At 40.6% G+C, this 23,632-nt stretch overlaps 2 protein-coding genes across 3 annotated transcripts in view; both read right to left on the bottom strand.

The window, feature by feature from the left end:
- MTMR10 (myotubularin related protein 10) overlaps positions 1 to 9,763 on the bottom strand; it is a 46,673-nt gene extending 36,910 nt beyond the window's left edge. Inside the window, exons 1-2 of one of the 2 annotated variants that reach the window (XM_045561839.1) lie at positions 9,530 to 9,763; positions 8,888 to 8,948 (exon numbers count right to left, since the gene is read on the bottom strand). In XM_045561839.1, the coding sequence (XP_045417795.1) occupies positions 8,888 to 8,948; positions 9,530 to 9,589 (121 nt within the window). In that variant the 5' untranslated portion in view covers positions 9,590 to 9,763. The remainder of the gene's footprint in view (positions 1 to 8,887; positions 8,949 to 9,529) is intronic. The other variant, XM_045561840.1, reaches the window with a different exon arrangement.
- Positions 9,764 to 17,286: 7,523 nt separating this feature from the next.
- TRPM1 (transient receptor potential cation channel subfamily M member 1) overlaps positions 17,287 to 23,632 on the bottom strand; it is a 64,471-nt gene continuing 58,125 nt past the window's right edge. The window contains exon 27 of the mRNA XM_045560842.1: positions 17,287 to 19,109. Within this exon, the coding sequence (XP_045416798.1) occupies positions 17,861 to 19,109 (1,249 nt within the window). The 3' untranslated portion in view covers positions 17,287 to 17,860. The remainder of the gene's footprint in view (positions 19,110 to 23,632) is intronic.

Below are 23,632 nucleotides of genomic sequence, written 5' to 3' on the forward strand. Positions count from 1 at the left end.
CATTTCAAAAGGACAGATGATGGGAGGCCAAGGCGGGAGGATCGTTCGAAGAGTTCGAGACCAGCCTGAGCAAGAGTGAGACCCCATCTCTACTAAAAACAGAAAGAAATGATTTGGACAGCTAAAAATCTATATAGAAAATATTAGCCGGGCATGGTGGCACCTGCCTGTAGTCCCAGCTACTTGGGAGGCTGAGGCAGAAGGATTGCTTGAGCCCAGGAGTTTGAGGTTGTTGTGAGCTAGGCTGACTCCATGGCACTCTAGCCCGGGCAACAGAGCGAGACTCTGTCTCAAAAAAACAAACAAACAAACAAACAAAACACAAAAGGACAGATGAAAGAACCCCCAATGGCCAAAGCTGGAACAATCTGTACAACACAACAAAAGAAGAAACAATAATGCTGGATTATAATGTAAAGAACAAAATGAATACCTGTGAATCCACACTAATATAAACTGACAACTGAATAAATACATAAAAAAATAAATGGGGGAGAAGAGACAAATCTTCCTTACAGAGGAATTCCAACCATTAACCGTATAAGGAATAAGGGAATAGAAATCACTATTAGAATACCACAGTAAAGATAGAGAAACTGCCATGGACTACATATCCATGCCTGACTGAATAACTATTGCGAGTGATACACACTGATGAATGCTAAAATTTGTGAGCAAACCTTTAGGGAGAAACAGGTTATTTTATAGGCAAAAAGCTATCTTTCCCAAAGTATTTACTAATTACTGTGCTAGTTTTAACATATGTCCACAAATTCTTGATTCTCCTCCCTCTAGGAGGTGGAGTTTAATTGCCAATCCCTTGAATGTGGGTGTGGACTTAGTGATTGCTTCCAACAGAGAGTATGGAAAAGGAAAAACAGTAACTTTTCAGAGGAGAAACCTGACAGACACCACTTTAACCTGGAGCAACTGAGGTTAACATCACCAGTAACCAATCATGTTGACGTGCTGTGCCTTCTCATACGCTGCAAGGACAAGGCTTCCCACCTCTGTGGTGGCTCCCCCCAATCCATAACCTCTGCCTAATCAAAAGAAAACACCAAACACACCCAAATTGAGGGACATACTACAAAATACTACCTGGATAATACTCTTTAAAAGTATCACCGTTTTGTTTGGAAATCTGAGTAAAGAGTATACACAGATTCTTCCCAATATTATTTGCAACTTTTCTCTAAGCCTGAAATTATGTCTAAATTTTAAAAAGTCAATTTGATGAAATTTCTAGAGGGTGCTTTATCAAAACAGAGAATCTAATGATAAAATTATTCCTATTTTATTAGATATATTTCTATGTTTAAAGAGCTTTTATAGGTATTATTTGAGGAGAAATGAAAATCTAATTCAAAAGGAAGAAAGTATCAAGGTCTTGAAAGACAAGAAGAGATGGAGAAACCATCACAGACTAAGGAGATATGATGACTAACTGCCATGTGGTATACTGAATGGGATCCTGAAACAGATAAAAGACACTAGTGGAAAAACTAGGGAAGTGTGAATAAAACCTACAAATCAGTTAACAGTATTGTTAATTTCTTAGTTTAGCTAAATTTACCAAGGTTATATATTATAATAATATTAGAGAAGCTGAGTGAAGAGTTCACATTAACTCTCTACTCTTTTACATATTAATAACCCTATAAATCCAAATTTATTTCAAAATAAAACTACTAAAGAAAAAAATGGACAAAATCCCCACAAAATTGACAACAAAAAAGTAAAATAGGTACTCTCTGGGCTAGGGTCTTTTCAGGAAAATTAAGTGTCACACAGCTTTTTCTTAGAGAATGGAAATGAGCCTCTGGCAGAGAGCAAAGAATAGCTGTAAGGAAGGATAGAGGGGAGAAGAAAAGGAGGGCACTTCTGGGGATACGCTACAACTCGGTCTTCCTATTATATTAGTCATATAATTAAATAGTGTCAAGTTAACCTTGCTTGAGTTTTACTTAATAACACTAAATTTTGTGCACATAGAACTAGTCTTTAAAATAAGTGGATCACATATAGCTGTCTGCTCACATGACAGTTACCTGCTCAAAACTTTAAAAAAAGGAATGCTGGAGAGGAGCTGTCATAAACTACTGTCATGTACTGATGTACTGTACAACACAGTGGGCCGGAAAATTAGCTTACAGACAACAGAGAAGCAAAAGAAGATACAAAGTGGCCACTTCCTAGACAGGATATATAAAAACAAGAGTACTGAGACTGTTCTTGTTTACGATTTAAATTAGTGACCCTGAAGAGAAAACTCACAATCAAAGCTCCAAAACTCCAGGGGACAGGAAGTTTTCACTGAGACTGTACTCCAGCACTTTTCCTGCAGTGAAGGGATCATATGCTAAAGGACGCTGGCCTGCCTGTGAGAACCCACCAGGATCCTTCCTGCCAGCTCTGTGCTCAGCACCATCAGCTGTGGTGGGACGATTTGCACCACCAGGCACTCCCCGGCACACCACTGGTGGGCAGCCATGGGAAGACTCATGGAAGATAAAGCAAGTAGGCAATTAATCTCAGTGTGGGGTAAGCAAAAAGCATCACAGAAAAACCCTCTAAATTAGATGATGGGCCCAGAGTCTCTACGACAACGTGGGAAGGAAATCAAGAAATTATCAAAGTTTATTTTCATCTGTACAGATAAACGAGAAAGCAAATATAATTAAAGTTAATAAATCTCAAAATGGTATAGCCAGGGAAGTTTTTAACTCCCAGAGTACCAAAAAACCATGTTGTATTATCTCTCCCAACTCCTTACACATTTAGAAAGTCAATACATGTTTGATGAATAATCTTTCCCATAAATTTTAGCTTGGAAAATAGATGAAGACAAAGTGTCACTGTGCATGGTGGCTAATTTAACCTATGGAATGTGTATAGCCCCAAAGCATCATTTAACTCATGACTTTAAATAGGGTGACCGACTGTCCCAGTTTGCCCAGGATGGAGGGGTTTCCCTGGGATGTGGGGCTTTTAACACTAAAACTAGGATACTCTCAGGCAAACTGGGACAAGTTGGTCACTCTAGTTTTAGATAAATTTAGGAATTAAAGTGGCCTAAAAGTCATGGAAAGTTGAAACTATGTAGAAAATAAACACAAAATGTCTGATGCTGTCACTGGTACTAACAGGGTCTGATTCTATAGGTCACACACAATACAAACAAGCATGTAATCAAGTACTGTATCCAGTAAGTACCACCCACAATGGAGGGTGGGGAAAAGGTCACAGTGCAGATATCAGGAAGAGACTAGAATGAAATCTTGAAGGAACAAGAGAGTTGAGATAGTAAAGAACATGTGATAACAAATAACAAAGGCCTAACTAAATAAGGAATAAGACATCTGGGGAAGACCAAGGAATCAGCCTGACCGAAGCAAATACCGATATTGGGAAATAGTGAAAAACGAAGTTAAGGAGGTAGAATGTTAGCAAATTACAGAGGTTAAGGAATTTGAATTTTATCATATTTAAGTAGGATTTTATTTATGGAGGTTCACTAAGAGCTTTGAGCAGGAGTGGCAAGGTAAAGATAGCGATGGTGAGGAGTTAGGAGGTAAGTAACAAAATGCTAGCCTGAGGTACTGCAGCAGTAGCCTAAGGAACCAACAGCTCCAAACATCCTTCAGGTTCTACAGGAAAAGTATAAACCTAATGCTAAGGTTTATACTTTACATGTAGATACTACAGTTGGTTACATTGTTCACAGTTCCAAGGGCATGCTACAAGTCCTTCGGTCTTTCAAAAGCAATGTATTCATGAATTAAAATACCACAAAATCAGTCTACAACCATCTATAAAACCTAGCTACAAAAAGGGATTACATAAAACACCTAAAAGAAAAAGTCTTTGTCTTTAAGGAATTCACAATCCAACTGAGGAAATAAGACTTATGGTGAGGCACAAAAAAAAAGAACAGTACATAAACAGGCCAAACAGTGAATATGTAATAAATAAACAAGACATCTATACAACAATGGCTATTTTCATTTTCCAGATGGCCCATGGTGGTATGCTTTTCTGATTTGATTACAAAAGACTCTGACAATCAGTGCATTCATTATCAATCTAATAGTTAATCTCAATAATGAAAGTGCTGTTAGCATTGTAGATGGAAGAGGGAAAGAACTGAGCTGAAAGCCTTAGCACAGTGGTCCAGGCTCAGCAGGCACTCAAGATTCAGAGCACAAGCATTTCCCGAGATGATCTTTCCTGGCACTCCTGTCCTACCCCAAATCTAGCTTAGGTGACCTTCCTCTAAGCTCTCACAACCTCTACTTTCCTTTACTGAAGTATTTCCTCAATGAACTGACATTGTCTAAGAGCAGGACCTCATCTCTTCAGCTTTTTATCCTTTTGCCAAGTTGCACTGACCAGGCATTCAATACCTGCTGAACAAAGTAATTCATTATTTGTTAGCGTTGGCATTTCAACTCTTCTCCTGCCCACCTCACTGATCCTTAAAAAGACCATGCCCTGGGGATAGAAGAGAGCAAAGACCATCAAGCCCCACTCACTGCAGATCTCACATCCTCATAACAAAGCCACTGGCATTATACCAGCCTCTGCTTCAGCACGGCCAGTGACAGGAAGTCCAATGCCTCCCAAGACATTCCATTTTCTGGCAGCTGAAATTCTTTAAAGTTCCTCCTCAAGCTGCTATGAAAAGGGCAAAGACAAGGACAGAGCTCTTTTTACCTCACTAGAGAAATCCCTCTAAGCTGACATCCAATCTGCTCCCCAACATTTCCAAAGTATAAATCTGTACCCTAATGTCACCAGTGGAGCCAGATGGGCTATGCTGCTCAGTGGTTAAAGGCATAGCTTGGGAGCCGGACACAGAATCTAGCTCTACCCTTTCCAGCTGTGCAACATTCTGCAAACTATAGTTTTCACATTTGTCAAACGGAGATGAACTGGTACCCTACCAGACAGGGCTGTTATGAGGATTAACCTATAAACTCTGTTACGGATCTTACTTCCAAGTGTCAGAAACACGTCAGAACTAGCTTAGCAAAAAGGACAATTCTGTAGCTTCTGTGTTAGCTGGACTACAAGGAAAATGAACCCCTGGGGTTTGAACCCATTGGTGTTCTTCACTCTTTTGGACAGGTTTTCTGGTACTGTGGCCACTGGCATTACTAAAAACGATCTCTTTCCTTAGTACTAACCTAAAAATATCCAGAGGCAGGCCTGTGCTCACGCTTGCAGTCTAGGGTGAGTTATTATCCTTGCTGGCCACACTAGAACCCAAGGCTGGGTGGAACTGGGATAGAACAATTTGCCAAAAGAGGGAGGATACATTTTTCACATGGTAGAAAGACTCTTAGGCAGACGAAATAATTGATGTTCTCTGCGTGAGTGCTCATTAAATTGTATCTATAATATTATAATAATATTATCTAGTGGTTTCCAGTTTAGATTTCAAACTAAATATACTACCAAAAATAATTTAAGGAACCAATAAGAGTTTTTAACCTTTTATTTTGCTAACTTAAAAATGTTTTTTAAAGCCACAGCTACTATTATCATCATTTAACAAAAGAACAAATCTACACCAAAGAAATTAGAAGAACATAATCTCAGAATAAAGGACAATCCTTTAAATAAAATAAATTTAGCTTTATGAAAGAAAGCTGCATGCTTCTTAACTTGCCCATTTTGACCAATGGCTGGTAAAAACTCCATCTAGGTCTGATGCCAGGCCTTGGCTGGAATTTGGAAACCACTGATCCAGATCACAATCTTCTACCTGGTCAACAGGCAGTTGACCCCTGGGCACACTACACTTCCAAGACTTTCCCCACCTAGCATAGACCCTGGCACCTAGGAAATGCTCACTGAACCAATCCATCAGTCCAGCAGCTATCAAAAAAAGACACATGCTCTTAATGGATATATGCTGGAACATAAACATGTACGCACAGACATTTTAAAATTCATACATGATCTTCAAAAAGTATTGGAGTGATTTTACACATATACAATCATTAAAAGAATGAGATTCACCTAATGATGGGGAGACGAAGAGAAAGCCTACGCAAAAGCTAACTCCTTTGACAGAGTACTGTATTTCAATACCAGGCATGAATATAACTCTCTTGAGATATTTGGCATAAAATAACACAGTCCTTCCTCTTACTCTTAAATCTGGGATTTGGTCTGTCTGCATGTGTGCGTGGCTAAAGTAACAGTTTAAGTAGGTGGTCTGAGGGGTTCATTCAGTAAACATCCCAGTGCCTATCGCATTCCAGGCACTATGCTAGACATCAGGACCACAAAGTTGAATTAGGTAAAATCTCCATCTTCAAGGAGTTTCATGAACCAGGAAAGTTGAAAATTACTAACATAAACCACAATCTAAATTAAATTACTAGTCATTTTCTTCTATTTTCTTTATTTAATAAAAGATGAGGATCATTTTAAATTTAGCCTTGTTAAGTTCCAACAGAGCACGTGGTTGACTACACACAAATAAACAATTGATTTTGTGTTCTAATTTTCATCTGCTTATTGAATTAAAAGTTCAAACTTCGGGCAACTGAAGTAGGATATCCTTGGACCCAAGGCACTATGCCAAAACATAGCATGCAGTATTATGTCTCTGAACAATTACTTCTGTGTGCCTGTATAAAGCCACAGGTGATTTGGCCATGTTTTCTATTGATTTCTAATGGCAACGAAGGCCAGAACTATACTATTCAATCCCTCTTAGTAAAAGCCCTATCCTAGTCTAGGTCTTTACATCACCAATACTTTAGTTATTTTCCATTTGTCTTCCAGATTTCGTAGTAGAGTAGTAGGCTGCAGGCCAAAGAAGAGCAACAGAGGTTCTAGTGGTAGTCAGAGATGGACACAGAGACCATAATTGGGCAGCCACAGACACAACCAGGAAGAGTGTGGGAAGGCCAGAGTGAAAGGGTAAGAACAGAAGAGGTAAAGAAAGAGGGCAGAAGGCATGGTAATTCAGGATTGGTTAAATGTTCTGTAAGAGAAGGCAGGTGCAACAGAATACTGGGTGACAGAGCCACCATGTATGCATGCAGATTTTGGCTGTGACTTGGGAGTCAATGCAAGAAAAATTAAGAAGTCAGAGAAGTCCTTAACGGGCAACCAAAAGATTCAGACTTAGCTGCTATTTCTGGGACAAGTAAACCACTCACAGTCAGGAAATGGGTTTAAAATCTCCCCAGAAAACTGACTATTCAGTAGAAAGGTAAGTTTGTAGTAATTTTATAAAAAACCCTACAATAAGAAAAAGCTTATCAATATTTAGTAACACTTTTTATAGGCATATCTTAAACCTAAGAGCTAATTTAAAAAAATCAAGTACTAGCATTTGTAGCTAAGACCATGTTGTTTATTACTGTCAAATCACTGTATGGGAAGAGGGAATCAAAGCCTAAGAACCATGCTTATTCAAGTAAAGGAAGCCAAAGTTCAACAGCTCACAGGCATTCATTCAAGATGAGTACTGACTGTTTCCCATTGCTGCCTTTTAAATGCCTGGAGTGACTAAGACTAAAACAGAGCACACAGGGAGCAAGGGTTACTTAGTAATTCTATTGTTCACTCTGAGGAAAAGTACAAAGGATTAATTAGTACACACTGTTTGCCTGAACACTAACAAAATCAAAGGAAAATATTTATAACTAATTCCCATAATAAATTTTAAAAAGACTTTTAAAAGTCTTTTTAAAAAAGACTACCATATGGAACCAAAGGTTGATGTTTTTAATATATTTGTCCCTACTTAATATTTAAAATTTTAAAGTTTCCAAATTTGTTCAGTTACAACGTACAAAGTTCTAATTATTTTATTAGATTTGGCTTTAAGTAAGGTCTCTAACATTTTTAAACATGATAGTAGCTATACAAACTGATATTAGATTATATTTCAAGTTTAAAACAGGCTTTCTTAAGTATCTGGCTATATGGCCCCCAAAATTATATTACACAACTGACTATTCCTAATTATTATACAATTGTTATACAATTCAAAATACCAATCAAATAATATTTCGTATGTTCTAAAACTAAACTCCTGTCTACCACCAATCCCTACCTCTGTCTCTAACTAAGGGCTGCTAAGGAAAATTTTGTTCTAAAGCAATGATTCTCAATCAGGAGGAAATTTTGTCCCCCAGAGGTATGAAAAAACAAAAGATTTGGTAATGCCTGGAGGCATTTTCGTTGTGGCAAGTAGGCTGCATCTAGGTGGTAGGGGATAGGGGGTCTATTGGCATCTTGTGGCTAGAGGCCAGGGAGCTGCTACAGCCCCCTACAACAAAGAATTATCCTGCCCAAAATGTCAATAGTGCCTCTTTCTGTTGGAAAACTCTATTCTAAACTGAAACAAGCAAATCTGCAAATACAGCTGACAACTTCAAAAAACAACTGCCAAGTAAGTAATTCAAAGTTCACTAAGCTTTGTTATTGGTATAGAGACACTGACATAATAAAAGTCACTTTTCATACTATCAAAATGCATTAAGATGATTTGACTATTAATCAATGCATTACATTGCAGACAGACATGAAGGGCACAGAATACTTTTGCTACCCAAGCAATTAAAGATTTACTTCCATTCAAAAAGAACATTTCAGGACATACACACACAAAATTAGGTAGTGCTATTCTTGATTGTTTTCTATGATGCTTTAAACTGTCAAGGATAAACACCAATTAATCATTATTTTTGGCTGCTGCTGTAGTTCTCTAGCCAACTCTTTTCTCTCTTCTCAGTCATTAGATTTTTAAGTGGAGAAAGTTTAAAAAGAAACAGAAAGTTAAACATATAGTCGGTAGAATAATCTTAGACCAAATTACGTTACTACAGTATCTGTTAGAATGCTAACTAATGTTTACCTGGCAAAAGGACTGGCTCCAGTTTTTTAATCTTCGGTTCCGAACTGATCTTATCGTCAGTCTGAAATACATTAGCAGAATAAATCAAAACCCAACCCCCCCAATGAGATACCAAGACAACTTTTCTAAGCGATGACACATGCGACAGACATATTCCCCACGTAAACTGTTTCACATTTTAAACAAGCTCTTTTAAGATCCGCTCATTATCAACTTGGGAGCCTGACAATAAAAATATTAAAACTGCCTGTACCGCTTCCAGGTGTTCACATTTATGTCAGATCGGTAACCTCTACCAAGCGCCCACAAGCGCTGCAATCATGCTGGCGGTCACAGTGGGGACCGTCACCGGGCCACGAACGACATAAATCCAGTTCCAAACGCTCCCTTGGATCTCATCACACGGCAAAACTGCGGGACGACAGGACTTCGGGCAGAGAATGGCTGCGGCAGAGTTGTACAAGTTTCCACCAAGCCAGAGGTGGCTCCCGAGAAGACGCGCTCCGAGCGCCGGAGACCGAGCAACTGCACGACTAGGGGCACAGACGGCTGCAGCCTCCCGCGGTCCTGTTCCCGGGTGCCGGCCTGGCGGCTCCCCGGAAGCGCCAAGGAGAGGGTGCGCGCGAGGAGGGGGTTGTTTACCTGAGGCGGCGGCAAGAGGTAGGACCTGAAGGTGGGTCTGGGCGGCTTAAGGGAGAACATGGTGCCACTGCTTTTTCGCCCCGGCCGCGTCGCGGGCCAGCGGCAGCGCTAACGCTTCCAGACTCCTCCGGACTTAGAGGTATCCGTGCGGCCGCCCAGACCCCGTCTGCGGCCGGCCGGGCCCGGCGGACTGACGGGCGGGGACACGGCAAAGCGCCCGCCCGAGCGGGGAGGAGCCGGGGCTGAGCCGGGCCGACGCGGGCGCCCGGGCCCATCCCCGGAAGGGGCTCGGTGCCCCGCCCCGAGAGACGGCGCGCGCAGGGCCAGCGGCTCGCCGCTCCCGGCCAGTAGTCCGCGCTGACACCGGAACACAAGAGTTGCGCCGAGCGCCCGCTGCCGGGCTCAGCTGGGGCGCCGGGGTAAGCGGAGCCGAGCAGCCATCTTGAGAGAGCGGCTCTGGGACGGCGCTCCTACGGCGGCCCGCAGGGCTCACGGCGGCCCGCGGGAACCTACGGCGGCCCGCAGGGGCCTGGGGGCGCAGTCGCAGGCGGCCGAGACCGAGGCGCAGGGTATCTCTGTACCGACTGCCCCGCGACTGCCCCTTGACTTAAACATGCACAGGTTTAGTCGTCCGGCCTGGGCGAGCATTGTTTTGAAGTTCTCGGAGAGGAGCCCGGGGCGGGCGGGAAAGTGACTTAGGGGTCGCGGAGTCTGGCAGTGACACTGTCCGCGCCTAGCGTGTGAGGAACCGGCACTGGAAGCCAACAGTGACCAGATTCAAAAGTTCAGCGCGGTCCGTATCGCTTGTCATACCCCACCCCCCTCCGAAGTTCCCACACCTGGGGAGAATTTTCTTCCATCAGCCGGTCAGTTGTCTTTGCGCAAATGTTTGAGACAGGGGTGTCCTCCTACCAGTTGAGCCGACCGCTGATTTCCAAAGGATGCTGAGACACATGTGTGTTGTGGGGACGGGACAGATGACATTGACAGGCAACCCAGACTCCTCAGTTTAGTTCAGTAATTTCTGCTCTCCTTATTAAACTTTAATGTGGAAAAAGATTTTAAGCAAGTTGCCTTCCTTTCTTGCTCATTCTCACAGGTAAAGATGCTAATGAACAGATAAAGAATCAAAAGCCCATCAAGAGTAAGACCCTAGCGGTGTGGGGAGCTTCAATAGGCTATGGAACCGAAAATCTGCCCATTAATTGCAAAGAACAGACAAATTCCAGCATATCAAGCTCAGGGCATTTCTGAACTCTCACATTTTTCTGAAACTGGAGCAGCCTTTGGTGGAGGGGAGCTGGTGGTGTTACATTTTGGCGAATCTGTTAGTTCAGACTAGGTCCTTCTTGCACTTGGGGAATAAAACCCCAATCCAGCATTTACGATTAATGTCACTGGGAAGCTCCAATTTGGCCATACCAATCACAGCCATACAACTGTTGTTCATGGGAACATTTAACAATTTAAAGACATTCAAAAAGTTGCTCTTTTTCTGAAAATAATTTATCCTGGATTCAGAACCCTACTGATCTTTCAGGTTAACCTTTTTGAGTAACACATGATTCCATTTTGCCCAGGAACCATAATTGTACTTTAAAATGTTAATTCTATTGGATTATAGGTGTTAAAAATAGTTGTGCACACATTTTTTATTTTTATGTATGTTCTGTTGTTCTACATTCAATGGATTTTTGCTACAAATACTCTTAAAGCAATAATTGGCCTTTTTTTTTTTTATATTTGAATGACTTACTCTGTGATTTGGGTTTTCCTGTACAGGTTTTCTTAGGATCTACAACTCTTAACATGTTACCATACAACTGAAAAGTGGAAAAACTCTGATTTCCAGATTCGTTATTGGCTTAACACTAAATTTTATGACGTTTTTCACATATCTAGCTGTATTAGTCTGCTCAGGCTGCCATAACAAAATACCACAGAATGGTGGCTTAACCAAAAGAAATTTATTTTTCACCATTCTGGAGGCTGGGAAGTCCAAGATAAAGGGGGGCTAGCAAGATAGGGTTCTGGTGAGAGCTGTCTGCCTGGCTTGCAGATGGCTGCCTTCTCACTGTCCTCACATGGTGGTAGTGGAGGGTATATAATGAGCTCTCTGGTATCTCTTGTAAGGACACTAATCCTGTTGGTTTAGGGCCACCCTTATGGCCTCATTTAACCTTAATTACCTCCTAACATCCCTATCTCCAGATATCACACCAGGGGGTTAGGGTTTCAACATAAGCATTAGGGGGGGATATAATTGAGTCCATAACACTAGTCTTATTGCCTCTTCTCAGATCCTGATTTCCTTGACTACTCTGTATGTTTGGTGTGGTTGATCATTCCCTTCCTTTGGCTCTAACGTCAGTATTTTGACCTGCTTCACCTATTTTTCTGACTACACCTCTGTTTCCATTATTGGTTCTTGTAGCATTGGGAATGATGGAATTCCCTACAGATCACTTCCTTTTCCCTATCCAGAAAAGAAAAGAGCTAACATTTCTTGAATACTTATTAGGTGCTAGGTATTTTATATATTCATTCAGGCACTCATTCAGTGAGCTAATGAATTTGCAGTATTAACTTTGTGCCAAGCACTATTCAAGACACTAAGAAGACAAAGTTTCCACTTTCCTGGCATTTTTATGCTTGGTAGAAAGATATAAAAATCAATATATAACATATCAGGTGGTAACAAGTGCTGTGAAGAAAAATAAAACATGGGAAGAGAATGAGCGTTCTGTTTTTCAATGGGAAGTTGGATGTGGTCAGGGAAGACCTTTCTGATTAGATGACGTTTCAGCAGAGACAAAAAGAAGTGAGGAAGCAAGCCAGGTGGAAATCAGTAGGAAGAGCATTTCTGGCAGAGGGCATAGTGGTGCAAATGTCCTAAATGAGACCCTGTGTGAGGCATTTGAGGCCTGAAGTAGCCTAATCCAGTGGGAGAGGAGGTCAGAGGGGAACAATAGGCCAGATCACATAGGCCCCAAAAGTTGAGACACTTTTGCAATGTTTTGAGCTGACTGTAATATGATCTGACTTACATTTTAAAACAATCACTCCAACTGTAATGGTGCAGCATGGTGGAAGTTGGGAGACTAGTTGGGGGGGCTATTATAATAGTCCAGGTAAAATAAGATCATGGTGGTATCAGTGGAAGAGGTCAGAAGTGGTTATATATAATGTCTACAAAGCTATGCCATTGACTGAGTATATGGTCTCTTAAGATGACTATTAAGTAATTTAAAAAATCTGTTTCTTGAGGGAGAAACAGTCTGCTTAGGCTGCCATAGCAAAATACCACTGACTGGTGGATTAAAGAAATTTATTTCTCGCAGTTCTGGAGGCTGGGAAATACAAGGTCAAGGTGCTGGCAAGGCAAGATAGAGTTCTGTTGAGGGCTCTCTGCGTGGCTTGAGGATAGCTGCCTCTGTCCTTTGGAGAATGATAAAGAACTAATTCATTATTTTGAAAACTGGCAAATGAGAAAAATCAATCAGTCATTATTCCTGCTATATAGTATGAACTGTACCACCATGCACTAACTAGTAGATGAAAGGAGTCATCTCTTTATGAAGTATTCCAACTAAGAAATGAAAAAAGAATAGTAGAATTTGAGTATTACAATTTTCAGCCTCCTATGAATGAAGGGATATAGGCATTGAGCATCAACAGCTGCTGACATCAAGAAAAGAAAAACAAGTAGACAGATGTGCCTCATAGTGAAAGGACCAACACCACCTAAATAGCTTTGCCAAAGGATTGAACCTAAGCCTGAGTAAGCCTCTGACTCTCCCTGCCAACCTGCAGATATAGTAGAACATGTTAAACTGCCTTTGAGTATTCAATAAGTAAAAGTTAGACTGTGGGAAACTTTGCAAGACAAATGACCCGTGTTCTTGAACAGAGTAATTGTAAGGAAGAGAAAGGTGAGGGAGGGGCTAATTGACAGATTAAAAGGAGTTTAAAGACCTTCAGATGGAAAAAACAGGTGGGAGGGGTAAGGCTAAAGTATAGTGCTAAGGAACACTCAGGTGATAAAACTATAAGGAAATGCAAGCATAGTGATTTAAAACACGTCTAAAAAATTTTTTAAAATTCCCCTATATATGACCCCTACTCTTGAATCTCAGCTGGCCTCAGTGACTCACTTGTAACCAACAGAATGCAGTAGGAGTGAATGACTCTGCAAGATTTCTGGGCCTAGACCATAAAAAAAAAAAAAAATGGCATTTCTTCCTTGCTCACTGGGATATCTACTTTTGGAGCCCTGAACCACTGTGTGAGAAGTCCAGTTACTGTGAGGCTGCCGTGCTGTGAGGAAGCCCTGACCAAGTGGAGAGGCCATGCGTGCATGTCCTGTACTGAGACGGAGGTCCCAGCTGAGAGCCAGCATCAATTTTCAGACATGTGAGTAAAGATGTCTCTAGATGGTTCTAGCCTCCAGCTGTTGAGTCACCTTCAGACACCGAGTCTTTCCAGCTGGGGCCGCAGACACAGTGGAGCAGAGACAGTGGTGTGCCGTAGCCAGCCTGTACCAGCTTGCAAGAGCCCATTGTTAGCATGTCTTCCCACCTCCACATGCAGTGAGGCCACACTGGTAGCTCGAAATTGGCTGTGGTTGGAGTTTTTACACCATGGAAATCAGCAGACACTACAAATCAGGAACGTTACTGCTGTGCTTGTCTGAACTCCTGACCCACAGAATCCATGAGAATAATCAAATGGGTGTTTTAACCCATTTGTAATATAGTGATAGTAGCTGGAATAGAAAGGAAGTGATTACTGTGAAAAGATAGTTACTTTGCAGGGGACAGAGAGACTTCCGGGGTAACTGGCAAATTCTATTAATTGGAGCCGTGGTTACAAGGATATTTGTCTTACAATAGTTATTTAAGTCATATAAGTGTTTTGTGTGGTTTTCTGTATCTTTTATGACAGGAAAATTTATTTAAAAAGTAGGAGACAGTAGGATGATTTCATTTATCTATTTCATATATATATAGCAGAAATGCATTTTTGATGTGGAATAATTATATGACAACATTAGCAGTCTAATTTTTAGATTTTGAAACCTGAATTATGAAAGACTATAGGAACATCATGGTGATGCAGGATATTAATATATATTCAGAATTTAAGCAGTCATACAGTCTTAAAGGAGAGAGCCCCTCATAATGAGGTCCTTTGATAGTTCCAGTCTTAATTCCCACTGCTCAAAGTCCAAAACTAGCTTACTTTATAACAATTACCATATTATAACTCATTTATGAGTATGTCAGAATTTGAGGGATATAATAATAGAAGGCTTCTTATTATATTTTACCTGGGACAGAAATATAATTCTTATTTATTTACTAAGACAGTTCTATATTAAATGATTTAAACCTATGCAGTTTTCTCATTTTAATGTATTAGATAATTTTAGATTTGGTTAGATTGGATATTAGTTTCTAATATTATTAATAATGTAATAACAAGCAGTCTGGCACAGTGCTCTATATAAAAGACCCTCAATATTTGAGTTGTACTAAATTGTAAAAGTACTAAACAGCTATGTGGTATGATGTAAGGTGTGTGAGAAAGGTTTCAAGAATAGTTGGCCCAATGACAGGTTCCTAAATTCTACCATTAGAATTTATTCATTTGGATATGTAAGACAAAAATCCTTAGAGAATATTGCATCAGGCTGGGCAAGGTGGCTCACATGTGTAATCCTAGCATTTTGGGAGGCCAAGGCAGGAGGATTGCTTGAGGCCAGGAGTTTGAGCAGAGTCTTGTTATATTGCCCAGGCTGGGCCAGGAGTATGTTACCAGCCTGGGCAACATAGCAAGACTCTGTCTCTATCAAAAATCTTAGGCCGGGCGCGGTGGCTCACGCCTGTAATCCTAGCTCTGGGAGGCCGAGGCAGGTGGATCGCTCGAGGTCAGGAGTTCGAGACCAGCCTGAGCAAGAGTGAGACCCCGTCTCTACTAAAAATAGAAAGAAATTATCTGGCCAACTAAAAATATATATACAAAAAAATTAGCCGGGCATGGTGGCTCATGCCTGTAGTCCCAGCTACTCGGGAGGCTGAGGCAGTAGGATCGCTTAAGCCCAGGAGTCTGAGGTTGCTGTGAGCTAGGCTGATGCCACGGCACTCACTCTAGCCCGGGCAACAAAGTGAGACTCTGTCTCAAAAAAAAAAAAAAATAAATAAATAAATAAATAACAAAAATCTTTAAAAACTTAGCCAGGCATGGTGGTGCATGCCTGTAGTCCCAGCTACTTGGGAAACTGAAGCGGAGGATGACCTCAGCCCAGGAGTTTGAGGTTGCAATGAGCCACGGTGACGCCACTCACTGTACTCTAGCCTGGGCAACAGCGCCATATCCTGTATCCAAAAAAAAGTGCATATTGCATCAAAAATCCCTTTCAGCCAACACCTTGACAGGAGATAGCTGTCACAAATCTTAGTGAGACTTAAGGAAATGGGATGTGGGTTCCACATCTGGGGCAAGGTGGAGAGAACAGAAAAGGGGGACTGTGTAATGAACAGAGAGGTGGAGAATTCCAAAGATAAGCTTTGTCTTTTTCAGACCAGCTTTGTTGAGTTGTCATAGGTTCCCTGGCTTATTCTGAGAAAACTTTTTGCTAGGATATGGCAAAAGGCTGAAAGGTTTTTGACACTCAAAGGAAAGATACAGGAATGAGGTAAAACTGTAATGGATAAAGTGTTGGGTCAAATAAACACACTTAGCAGGATCAATTAAATAGTCTCAATGTAATGATATACAAATAATAGCTTAATTTATTAAATAATTGTTATCATTTTTAAATTTCAAACCCTCCCTCCCCCCAGGAATGGTATATGAGTCCTTTTTGATAAATTCAGCCCAGTTCAGGGATTCTAATATGCCTGTTAAAATCTTAGTCTTATTTTGAGGAAAAAGATTCAACACATTTAGGTATTACCATCTCTGATCACTACCTTTAGCATAACTGCGGCGAGCTACTATTGTGGAACAGGCTACAGTCTTTCTCTCTCCCTCTCTCTGTTTCTCTGTCTCTGCCTCTCTTTCTGTGTCTGTGTCTCTGTCCTGTCTCTCTCCTCCCTTGCCAGTTTCTGGCAGCAGGGCAGGTCTGCAGCCCAGATGAGAATGGGAGTGCTGGTCGCCTTTTTTGTGATCATCTCCCATTTCTGTCTGACACGTCCCCTGACCCTACCACCACCAATTCCTGGATACTTTACCTAATGGTTTTCTGGGTATGAGGCATTAGCAGAAGTGACAGCTGTCAGTAACTCCAGGTGGGAGACTGGCGTGCTCTGTGTGTGCCTGAGACACACTTAGACCCTGAGCTACTCTTGGGGGATGGTGAGGGCCCAGGGTCTAAGTCCAACCTCTGCTCTGCCCAGAGGAGGCCCCTTTCTGCCCCCTCTGCTCCTTTTGGTATAGTCAAGAGTGTTGGTGGTGGGTGGCCTTAAGAGTTCCTAGACAGTGGCCCCTTTGGACCCCCTGCATGGGGTCCTAGTACTATGGTGGGTGTTTGAACTTCAAGTTGAAGCAAAACACTTGGTGTTCTCAGCCATGAGTGGTCTCTGTGGTTCTTGAACATATATATCCTTTAGGTTTTAGCTACATCTTTGCACAAACCATTACATACAGATATAATTATTTGTGTTTGCTGTGGAGGACTATAGGACAACAAGAAAATGTATATTGAATACTTTATTTTTAGACATTAACAAAACTCATGGTCATCCTAAATTTTTAAAGTGTGATGTTTGATATAATCGTGTACTTTTTTCCCATTGTGTAATTTAAAATAAAACATTAAAACATAAAACAAACAAGAAAGACCTCATAAAAAACATATGATGTTTATGGCTCCTTCCCCCTTCTCACATTTCATCATTTTATTTTCCTTCCTCCTGCCCCTCCCTTTCTTCATGTTTGCTTTCTCTTTAACTTCTCTTTCTTACTGTAGTTGCTTACTTCTTAAGCAACATAATGGTGACTTAAATGCCCAAAGGCATTTCTTAGGCTATTTGGTGGCCCTCAGGAATAAAGAGATTGTATAATCTTGCACACTGATTGACCAGTGTAACTCGATTAGAGTATTGTCACCTTCATTTGCTCCTACTCCAGCTAAAAAATCCTAAGCCTACAAACATATGCTAACAAAACATACTCTAAGTTTAGTGTATTAAATTTAAATTAAGCCTAAATTTCCAATTTTTTTTTTTAAGGAAAACGTTTTCAGAAACTGATGATGTTTAGGTGGCCAAGCTGGCACCCAGTTGTGGTTCTGATTGTTAAAAAAAAAAGTCAAAGAAACAAAACAGCTCAGCATTCAGTCTCTGTGGATGTTTTCTCTTGCTTAACCATTTTTTCTCCTGTTGTAGTTCCAGACACCACCACCAAGTTGCTTACACTACTGGCATGCCCTGGTCTGTCTAATTTGCCCTGCATGGATTTGACATTCCTAGGACGGCCATGTAAACTTTTTGACCTTAGAGATGGGAACCCCAAAGTTTGATCTGTTTTCACAGACAGCAAGTTTTCCTTTCCAGTTCTGTCAATAAAAGCTAGGGATAAACGAGGGATTTGAGGGACTGTTGCAGGAACCCAGTTTTCATCTTCCGTATCTGTAAACTCTTTGTGCTCGGCTTGCATTGCAGCTTCTGACACAACGTAAGGGATATCTGTGCTGCGAGAGCGTGTGATCTTTTGAACTTGATAGTTCCATTCTGTCGTCCATTGCTGGTCCATGATGGAACTGTACTCTGCATTCCAGTTGTTACCCTCCCTGACCAGCTTTCTTCCCTGGGAATATACAAAGCTTCTGGACTTCATTGTTTTACAGGCATTGAATGTTTTATCAGGGTAATAGCGTGTGATTTTGGTTTCTTCCAGTGGATAGGAAATAGTGCCTTCTACATTCGTTGTTTCCACTGTTAGCTGAGTGTTTTGAAAGTCTGATTTGTCTTGCACATGCATCACATCTGTCTGATTTAGACTTGGGGAGGCAGTTTCTTCTCTTTTAGAGTCTGCCTGTCTTTCATCATCTTCAGTGGAAATTCCGACATCGGGACCTACCTTTGGCTCTGAAGTGTTCTTTAAGTCATCAACTGCAAGGTGACTGCCATTTGTTGTTGCTGGTGTGCTCGCGCTTGGTGAAAGGTGAAGGCCGTTCTGAGGTTCTGGAACTAGATGCATTTTCACATCCTTCTCCTCCTTCACACGGAAGGAACAGGTTCTTTTCCTGAATCCTGTCCCTGGGGACATGGAGAGAGAAGTATCCTCAAACAATAATTCTTCTCCATTAAAATGATATCGATACAAACTGTAGCCGTCAGAACTGTTGATACTGCTTTGCCTCAGAAGGTAGGTTGCATCACATTCGGAAGAAGCTCGGGACCGTGTCTGTATCAGGTCAGACCTGTCGATTCCTGCAAGATTTTCAAGAGCGTTCACCATTCTGTTAGATAATTCTTCCAGTTGAGAAAGTCGAAGGTCAACAGTCTGAAGGGAAGTTTTCATAAAATTTTCTCTTTCATTGATTTCCTCCAGCCTCATTGACATATTTTCAACTCTGTTGAATACAAAGGGATAGTTCCATTAAACTGAGATGAACTGAATGTTACAAAAGGAGATAATGTCATTGCTATGTGATTTTTCAGTCTTTTGAGAATATGGAAATTGTTGGGCATATTTACCAGCTTCACATACCCCTAACATGACTACTAAAATTATCATGAAGAGCATCAGAAAATAATGGAAATAACAGTTAATGTATATAGTGCTTAGTATTAATATTTATCAAATTACCCAGGATTGTGCTAATTGCCTTCTATATTCACTAACAAGTACTTACGGAGGTTCTGTTCTAGGTTTCTTTAATCCTCATGGCAGCCCTATGCGGTAGGTCCAGTTATTATCATCCCCGTTTTAGAGATGAGGAAATTAAGTCCTGGAGAGCGTAAGTAATTTGCCCGAAGGCGCATATCTAGTAAGCAGTGGAGCTGGGTTTGGGCACACACCACCTAGCACTTGCTCCAGCCTGTGTCTCTTAGCTGGTCCATCACACGGCCTCTAATAATAATGGAAGATCCTGCCAATTATTAATAGTTTGTAGAGTTTAGACTATGGCTGTCAGTGATGAATGGTTATAACAAAACAAATTAAAATCGTTATTTGAAGTTCAGGAAATTCAGATATTAAATTGTTAGTAATTATGTTCAGATTATCAGATGGTTTACTTAAAGGACAACGGGTTATTTAATTGCCTAAAGAATACCAGTAACTTTAAATTGTTCTTCATATTTAATAATTAGTATTCCCTTATTGAGGTTTCACCAAAAAAAAAAAAAAAAGAGCATGGCAGATAAGAAGTATCTGCTGTTAGATATTTTTTTTAAAAAACTCCTAGAAGATCAAGCAACAGCCTATGAAACCATAATGTTGCCTAGACTAAAATCTGCTAGTATAGACCTTGTTTCATATTTCAATATGTTCAGCATAAATCATTTCAATAGTTCATAAAATGTAACTCTAAGAGGCTTCGAGGTATGCCCAGGACTTAGGACTGCCTTCTAACAGTTGCATTTGTCCTGGGGATGGGCCTGGGAGTCCTGGCTCCCAGTTGGGCAGCATGGTGGTCTGTTCCTACAGGTTCGTGCCTGTGTGAAGGCAAACACTTTGGTCTGATTTAGTTATGCTTTGATTTTTCTCCCGTTTCTTAAGAACGTACAGACTCAACTTGCATTACAGTCTGTTTCTATTAATAGTAGGTCTTTGCTACCCTCTCTGCAGAGCCTTATAAATCCCCTGATGTCTGCAGCTCTCCTTTTCTTCATTCTCTTCATGATGGTCTGCCACCCCCTTTCTTGTCTTCTGGACAGTTTGCCTGCTGCTCTTTGCATGCTAAGTCCCTGCGCTGTGCCTGACTCCATCTCCTAACCCCACCCCTGCCCCATCCAGCTGCTTCTGTGGCCGCTGTGCCCCACATTCTCCCAGAGTCACCTTTGCTAATGCCGTTCTGTCGGCAACATTGACAGCTGCACTCCGATGTGTGTGCACATGGGGCTCCTTGGCTTCCATTCTTAACTCTTTTCTTGGGGACAGAACTATTTATATGTCACTTAGGAAACCACAGCGTTTGAACAGGAAGGGTCTGGCTTCCTGGAAGTTTGCCACCAGGAACAACCAAGTTCATCATATCTGAGAAGTCCCGGCTTCCTTTTTTTCAAAAGCCTCTCTATCATAGGCATTGTGGGTTCGAAGGGTTCTCTCTCCTCCTGCATTTCAGGGACCAGCAGGAGGACTTTTCACTATTAACTTTACAGTGTTCTCTGTTAAATATAATGGCTCCTTGCTCCCTTCATATCTATTATTCCTGGCTGGGGCGGTGGCTCATGCCTGTAATGCCAGCACTCTGGGAGGCCGAGGCAGGAGGATCACTTGAGCTCAGGAGTTCAAGGCCAGCCTGAGCAAGAGCGAGACCCCGTCTTTACAGAAAATAGAAAAATTAGCCAGGCATGGTGGTGCCCGCCTGTTGTCCCAGCTACTTGGGAGGCTGAGGTAGGAGGATTGCTTGAACCCAGAAGCTTGAGGCTGCAGTGAGCTATGGTGACGTCACCGCACTCTAGCCTGGGTGACAGAGCAAGACCTTGCCTAAAACAACAACAAAAAATCTATTACCCCTGATGATTCCTTTTGAATTAAAAACCACATTGCCTCTGTAACTGTCAAACTTGAGATCCTCTAACAAACTCTACAGTAAGAGATCTTGCAGCTGTGCAAACTTTTAAAAATAAATACACTGGTAAAATACAGATAAGTATCTTTCCCCTCAAATATTTCATACTTCTCTGTCTATATTTTTTCCTTTATTATCTAATTAAGATAACAGTGTTGCCAGCCACTCATACATTAAAAAAAGAACCTCAAAGTCATTGGATTCTTTGGTTTCCCTTCTACTTGTTCTCTCCCCTCCCCTCCCCACTGCACTGAATCAGTGACCAAGCTGGGCCGTAGGACTCTCATCCCTATCCCATTCCCTTCTTTGAAGCTGTGAAAGAAACAATTTTTAATGATGTGGTTTAAGTTTAAAAAAAAGTGTCAGATGCTTGTTTCGAGCTTGTTAACTGTTGCAGTGTGGAGAAAGCAAATTTTGAATGGCTATGCCAAATCAAGGGAAGTTATATTGAGTTTTTTATAGCATGTGTGAAAGGCAAAAGAAGAAAAATGAGTTTAAGTTCACTTATATCTGAAAATGATTAACAAAAAGGACAAATGATGAATTCTCTCCTTTGCTAGCCATGTTTTGTGACTTCACACAATTACTTAGAACATGTTTCGCAAACCTTGACATCCACACAAAGAGTGATTTCCATTTCAGATGGGGAAAGCCAGGCTATCTAGGAATCAATTTGACAAGAGCCTCCATCTGTTTATACAAAATGGCAGGAAAACACAAGAGAAATCCATTGTGTATGGTAGAGCTCATAGTGAGATATGATTAATCAGCAAACGAGTTATTTGTTTAGCTTTCTAAGTCTTAACTCAGCTTTCCTTTCAGCACACAGTGAAATGTTTTTTGGCTAATCACAGAATACAAGGGCATCTGCTTGACCCTCCCTTTAATTAAAGTTGATTATTTCTTAAAGGTATATTTCAAATATGGATGTACCACAATACCTGTTGAAGGACATTTGGGTTGTTTCCATTCTTTTGGCAAGTATGAGAAGCTGCTATAAACATTCATGTTCTAGTTTTGTGTGAACATAAGTTTTCATTTCTCTAGGGTAAATATCTAGGAGTTAAATACCTGGAATTACTGGTTCATAGGGTAAATGTATGTTTAAATTTAAGAAACTGTCAAACCGTTTTTCAGAATGGCTGTACCATTTTGTTTGTATTCCCACCAGCTGTGTATATGAATTCCAGTTGCTCAGCATCCTTCTCAGCTATTGGTATTGTCAGTATTTTTTTACTTTTGGCCATTATAATAGGTGTGTAGATGTATCTCATCCTGGTTTTAATTTGCATTTCACTAATTTAGCTAATGATGTTGAGCATCTTTTTATGTGCTTATTTGACAATCTTATGTCCCTTCTAGTGCATCTTATCTTTAGCTCATTTTTTATTGGGCTAGTTTTTCCTCATTATTGAGCATTCAGAGTTCTTCAAATATTTTGTACACAAATATTTTGTCAGATATGTGATTGGCATGATTATGCTTTTGGTGTCATATTTAAGAATTCTTTGTCTATTCCCAGGTCATGAAGATTTTCTCTGATGTTTTCTGCCTAAAGTTTAATTTTTTATTTTATATTTAGATCTATGATCCATTTTTTAGTTAATTTTTATATGTGTTGAGATCCATTTTTTTGCGTAAAAATGTCCAAGTATTCTAACACCACTAGTTGAAAAGACTGTCTATTCTACATGGAATACTTTTGCACCTTTTGGGGAAAAATCAATTGGCTCTATTTGAGTAGATCTACCTCTGGACTCTACTCTGTTCCACTTACACATGTGTTAGAGCCTTCACCAATATCACACTGTTTTCATTACTCTAACTTTACAGTATGAGGGGTCCCCAACCTATAGTGAGTTGCATAATTATTTCATTATATATTACAGTGTAATAAGAATAGAAATAAAGTGCACAATAAATGTAATGCACTTGAATCATCCCGAAACCATCCTCCCACCTCCCTGATCTGTGAAAAAATTGTCTTCCATGAAAACGGTCCCTGGTGCCAAAAAGGTTGGGGACCACTGCAAACTGGATAGTGTGATTTCTCTAATGTTATTTTTCTTTTTCAAAATTGTTTTAGATAGTCTAGTTCCTGTGCCTTTCCATTTACCTTTTAAAATCAGTTGACCTATATCTACCAAATATCCTTCTGGGATTTTTGAGGCCATATTTTTTTAATTGATAACTCAGTCTCTGCATACATAAAATATTACACAAATTATAAATGAATCAATTATATTAATGATTCAAACTCATGAGCATTTATGTAAAACTCTCTAGGTTTTAATGCATTTTGTGCAAAGTACTTTAGTAAATAAGACAAACATAAAGGAACCCAACTACTTGAATTC

Source organism: Lemur catta, chromosome 9 (genome assembly GCF_020740605.2).
Source record: "Lemur catta isolate mLemCat1 chromosome 9, mLemCat1.pri, whole genome shotgun sequence".
NCBI classification, from domain to species: Eukaryota; Metazoa; Chordata; class Mammalia; order Primates; family Lemuridae; genus Lemur; species Lemur catta.